At 36.5% G+C, this 5953-nt stretch overlaps 2 protein-coding genes across 2 annotated transcripts; one reads left to right on the top strand and one right to left on the bottom strand.

Annotated features, from left to right (window-relative positions):
- Positions 1–835: 835 nt before the first annotated feature.
- On the bottom strand, positions 836–1570 carry LOC120772784 (histidine-rich glycoprotein-like). Its single transcript, XM_040101567.1, has 2 exons — positions 1559–1570; positions 836–1471 (listed from the first exon to the last, which is right to left on the bottom strand). Exons 1-2 carry the CDS (start codon positions 1568–1570, stop codon positions 836–838), a joined length of 648 nt encoding a protein of 215 aa, XP_039957501.1.
- A 2044-nt stretch (positions 1571–3614) lies between these two features.
- LOC120772832 (histidine-rich glycoprotein-like) lies at positions 3615–4349 on the top strand. Its single transcript, XM_040101638.1, has 2 exons — positions 3615–3626; positions 3714–4349. Exons 1-2 carry the CDS (start codon positions 3615–3617, stop codon positions 4347–4349), a joined length of 648 nt encoding a protein of 215 aa, XP_039957572.1.
- Positions 4350–5953: the final 1604 nt, after the last annotated feature.

Genomic DNA, 5953 nt, shown 5'->3' with positions numbered 1-5953 from the left:
TGAAATTTGAAAATTGCGAGATTCCACAGCCGATAAGTATTTGTCATTTCGAATTATATTAAGTTCTCTGACATACTGACCGATACGGTATATGATATAAAATCAAATGTAATAACAGAAATCATTATATTGGTGAAAGGTTGTTGTCAACTATCGTACTATATATGATCACAATATTATCAAATGAAAAGATGCTGATTCCATTTCTCATATATTCTTATGTATGAAGTCCTCACCTTTGGTATATGGATTATTCTAAGATCTTCATTTTCTTAGAAGAAGGAGACAACTGTTCAATGGTTAAATGGATGCCATGGTTAAAACTGCAGTTTTTGAATCTTTTATCAAGAACACAAAATCAACTTTTTTCTGAAAATATCTTTATTATATATTACTATGTTTTTGAATACTACTTATTATGATGTTAAGGAAATACGCATAATAAACTAACTTTGCCACTTAACCCTAGAGCACGTATTTTAAAGACGTCATACTTAGATTTAAACAACTTCTGTGAATTGTTTTTTATAGTCTCCAAATTTCTCTGACCTATGATTTTAAGAAAAGGATTGTGGTTACATATGAGTGTGAAATGTAGCTCTATGTATTGGCATGGATTTCAACCAATTTATTTAAAGTGAAATTCTATTCGAGTCAATCAATTTGCTTTCTATAAATATTTTCAAAACAACACACCATCTGTTTTTGTTAACTTTTAAGTAACTTTAATAATATCAGATCAGCTTTCAACAATCATTTCAATTTCGACTAAAATAAAAATTTCCTCTACATAACAACAGTAAAAATCCATCATAAATTGCTACAGATAAATCATCTAATGGCCACCATGTCCACCGAAATCGTGTCCACCATGATGATGAACTGCAACACCATGTTCTTGTTTGATTGAGAAGCCACTCGAATGACCGTGACCATGATCATGACCATGTCCATAACCATGCCCATAATCATGACCGTGGCCATGACCAGCATCCTCACCATCTCCACCATCGTGCGATTCAACCTCGGCGTGTCCACCATGGTAGCTGGTGTGTCCATGATCAGCTACATGATGGTGTGTGGGTTCACGATGTACCACCGCATGGAAACCACTGTGCTTGTCAGCCGTATAGTGCACAGTTCTCTTGTGACCATCCGCTTCAATCAGTTCATAATGTCCGGACACCTTATCACCATGTCGATGTTCACTCTGCTCTTTGATATCACCCGTCTTCGTATCCTTAACGCCGTAATTGAAGTGATACTCAGCGTGTGAATCATGACCGTCATCGTGTCCATGTCCGTGTCCGTCTCCATGGTTACCATGATGATCGTGATGATCGTCGTGTGAGACTAAATGCACTGAAGCGTGACTGGAAGCACTGTGACCTCCATGATCATGTCCATGATGGCCGTATGGTAAGGCACAGACCACCACCAGTGTGAAGCAACATACGAGTGCAGCGAATGCCTATCGAAAACACAGATAATTTGAGAGTTTTCAATTCTAATATACATATGTAAGTATAAGCGAAATACATATATCAATCAAACTCACCTTAGAGCCCATTGTTTCAAACTAAATTAACAGCTGTGATAGATCTGGGTGAACTGTGATTAGTTTGCTTTTAACCTGTGCTTTTATACTAAAGTGCTAAGCATTTTCTTTCACATTATCTTTCGCTAAATTCTGCAGCATTTCGAACTGCCTTACGAACGCACTTCAGATGGCTGACCGTGAAATTGTTTGGTAATTATTAGTAAAGTGGCGCCTTCAAATCTAATGTTCGCAATTGTGTGACTAGCAACTTGCAATATTTATGTTATACATTTGTCTCATTTTCACCGTTTTCATCCTTTTTTATATTTGATCGATTTGACTATTTAAATAGGAAATTTATTTTTATGTCATCAATCGAAGTTTTGACGTTTTCCGTTCAGTAAGTTGAAGCGTGGTCATGACTGAAAAGTTTTGTTCGGGAAAACCTGATCCATCGTAACATCGGTCGGAATTTTGCCGCTTTTAAGTAATTGTATACTGGATTTTTAGCAAAATTTTTTAAAAGCCTTAACATGTCAAAAAATCCATTGTTAATCATATCTTAGAATTTGGAGTCTGTAATTTTGGTATCTAATTTTTTCAATTCAATCTGTTATAAACTTGGATCCGAACGGAGGAGTTTTTATATTCCGCTTCCGACAAGACAAAGTTACAATCCAGATCATTGGAGTTTAAATAGTTAATGTAATTGTATGTATATGGAACTTAGCGCCAGAGCCACCATGCACGGGTTTCGTATAAGTCGACCAGCCTCAATAGGTTACCGAAGGTTCATTAGGACGGCTGAATTTTCAAACTTTTCATAATCAAATCAACTACTCAAAAGATGTTCATCAATAGAAACTAAAATGCCATGTAATCAAAAATTGAGGTTTTTCGTCTCTTTGGATCTCGTGGGTTTGCTAGCAGTCGAGACCTAAGGCCATTATAGATCGCAGCAAGTCATTATTGGAAAGTTTCATATTATACCTCATTACATTCCAATCTACTTTAAGGGAAAAGTTATAATGGCCATATGAAAGCTACTTGTTTTTTTAGTCATGATTCTAGTCTTTACTTAATGAGGTTTCCGCATCTTTTTAAGGTGTGCGAGTATTGGTTTAAGAGCGAGTATTGAAGTGCTGTAGCACAACAAACAAAAGAAACTTTGCGAATTTAACGTGTTTTAACGTTATTTTTCATCGGTGCTCATTTCATTTAGTCTTTCCCGAACAGCGTTCCAACAAACTTTGGAAAGTGTTAGGCAATATGGCTTAAGAGGCGGCACGAAAGGAATATATCCGACATTTTTGAGTATAAAGCACAGTGGTTTGAAATTCGTATTATGGGAGACGCAAACTTCGGACGAAGTTGGCACCAAGAATGTACTCAAAAATTTTTCTTTAGTTCACAAATAGCACATCATTGTAAGTAAGCATAGTTCTCTAGGTAGTTAAACTCTTTTTCGTAGGGTGCTCATAGTAAGTTTATGGGATTTGTAAGGGAATAAATTGTCTAACACTTTCGAAAGCATTGTTGGAACGCTGTTCGGGAAAGACCAAATAAAATGAGGAAAAATAGCGTGTTTTAGCCAGTGTTGAATTCGCAAAGTTTGTTTCGTTTGTTGTGCCTTTATACCGACTCTTAAACCGATGGAACAGATTTTGTCGAACAAAACTTTTTAGCGATAGCCACGCTTCAACTCACTGAACGGAAAAAGTCAAAACTTCGATTGATGACATAAAAATAAATTTCCTATTATAATAGTCAAATCGACCAGATAAAAGGCATGAAAACGGTGCAAATGAGACAAACGTATAACATAAATGTTGCAAGTTGCTAGTCACACAATTGCGCACATTAGATTTGAAGGCGCCACTTTACTAATAATTACCAAACAATTTCACGGTCAGCCATCTGAAGTGCGTTCGTAAGGCAGTTCGAAATGCTGCAGAATTTAGCGAAAGATAATGTGAAAGAAAATGCTTAGCACTTTAGTATAAAAGCACAGGTTAAAAGCAAACTAATCGCAGTTCACCCAGATCTATCACGGCTGTTAATTTAGTTTGAAACAATGGGCTCTAAGGTGAGTTTGATTGATACATGTATTTCGCTTATACTTACATATGTATATTAGAATTGAAAACTCTCAAATTATCTGTGTTTTCGATAGGCATTCGCTGCACTCGTATGTTGCTTCACACTGGTGGTGGTCTGTGCCTTACCATACGGCCATCATGGACATGATCTTGGAGGTCACAGTGCTTCCAGTCACGCTTCAGTGCATTTAGTCTCACACGACGATCATCACGATCATCATGGTCACCATGGAGACGGACACGGACATGGACACGATGACGGTCATGATTCACACGCTGAGTATCACTTCAATTACGGCGTTAAGGATACGAAGACGGGTGATATCAAAGAGCAGAGTGAACATCGACATGGTGATAAGGTGTCCGGACATTATGAACTGATTGAAGCGGATGGTCACAAGAGAACTGTGCACTATACGGCTGACAAGCACAGTGGTTTCCATGCGGTGGTACATCGTGAACCCACACACCATCATGTAGCTGATCATGGACACACCAGCTACCATGGTGGACACGCCGAGGTTGAATCGCACGATGGTGGAGATGGTGAGGATGCTGGTCATGGCCACGGTCATGATTATGGGCATGGTTATGGACATGGTCATGATCATGGTCACGTTCATTCGAGTGGCTTCTCAATCAAACAAGAACATGGTGTTGCAGTTCATCATCATGGTGGACACGATTTCGGTGGACATGGTGGCCATTAGATGATTTATCTGTAGCAATTTATGATGGATTTTTACTGTTGTTATGTAGAGGAAATTTTTATTTTAGTCGAAATTGAAATGATTGTTGAAAGCTGATCTGATATTATTAAAGTTACTTAAAAGTTAACAAAAACAGATGGTGTGTTGTTTTGAAAATATTTATAGAAAGCAAATTGATTGACTCGAATAGAATTTCACTTTAAATAAATTGGTTGAAATCCATGCCAATACATAGAGCTACATTTCACACTCATATGTAACCACAATCCTTTTCTTAAAATCATAGGTCAGAGAAATTTGGAGACTATAAAAAACAATTCACAGAAGTTGTTTAAATCTAAGTATGACGTCTTCAAAATACGTGCTCTAGGGTTAAGTGGCAAAGTTAGTTTATTATGCGTATTTCCTTAACATCATAATAAGTAGTATTCAAAAACATAGTAATATATAATAAAGATATTTTCAGAAAAAAGTTGATTTTGTGTTCTTGATAAAAGATTCAAAAACTGCCGATTTAACCATGGCATCCATTTAACCATTGAACAGTTGTCTCCTTCTTCTAAGAAAATGAAGATCTTAGAATAAAACATATACCAAAGGTGAGGACTTCATACATAAGTACATATGAGAAATAGAATCAGCATCTTTTCATTTGATAAAATTGTGATCATATATAGTACGATAGTTGACAACAACCTTTCACCAATATAATGATTTCTGTTATTACATTTGATTTTATATCATATACCGTATCGGTCAGTATGTCAGAGACCGTAATATAATTCGAAATGACAAATACTTATCGGCTGTAGAATCTCGCAATTTTCAAATTTCAAAGGAGTGAACATACTTTCAGATCTTGACAATAGATTAAATTTAAGATAATAAGATACTTCCGTTAAAGTTTATAGACGACTACAGTAGAGTCTTCATTCTACATCTTCTAAGATACGTATATATGTAGATATGTAATATAAATTGAACCAAACGTAAAAGTAGGTGAATACGAGGATACCGCTTATTATGGATTGATCCTTAGACCGATTTCATTGATATCGCACATGTCGGTCATAATGCATTAAGATGCCTCGCATACCTTGTGAAATATGTATCGCATAAAGTGTACTGGTAGTTTGAAAACCTTTATATTGGCACCCATTTTCAATACTTTCGACACATATATGAACAGTTGTCATGGGAAGACGTTTTTAGTTAAGGAATGGTATACATAGAAGGCAACATTTGGGTGTTGTTCATTAGCTTCATTGGTTATAGTTTTATATAGGTTGGCAAAAAAGTCTTGCGGTATTTTCGCTACTTGGCGCTGAAAGCGCGTAGTTCTAGTTTTATTCGTCGCATCGGGTCATGCTATACCTTTTTAGAGAGCTCATTTCACGCGCTAACACGTGTTTGATTGATTGTCGTTTCTTTTAAGTCGTTCGTGAGTTATAGCGTCGCAAACATGGAGCAAAATAAAGAGAAAATACGGCATATTTTACAGTACTACTACAATAAAGGCAAAAATGCATCTCAAGCCGCCAATAAAAATTTGTACAGTTTATGGACCCGATACAGTTTCCATTTCCACCGCACAACGATGGTTT

The sequence above is a fragment of the Bactrocera tryoni genome, chromosome 3 (genome assembly GCF_016617805.1).
Source record: "Bactrocera tryoni isolate S06 chromosome 3, CSIRO_BtryS06_freeze2, whole genome shotgun sequence".
NCBI lineage: Eukaryota > Metazoa > Arthropoda > Insecta > Diptera > Tephritidae > Bactrocera > Bactrocera tryoni.
Note: the sequence above shows the minus strand (reverse complement) of the source record. Positions and strands in the feature narration are given on the sequence as shown.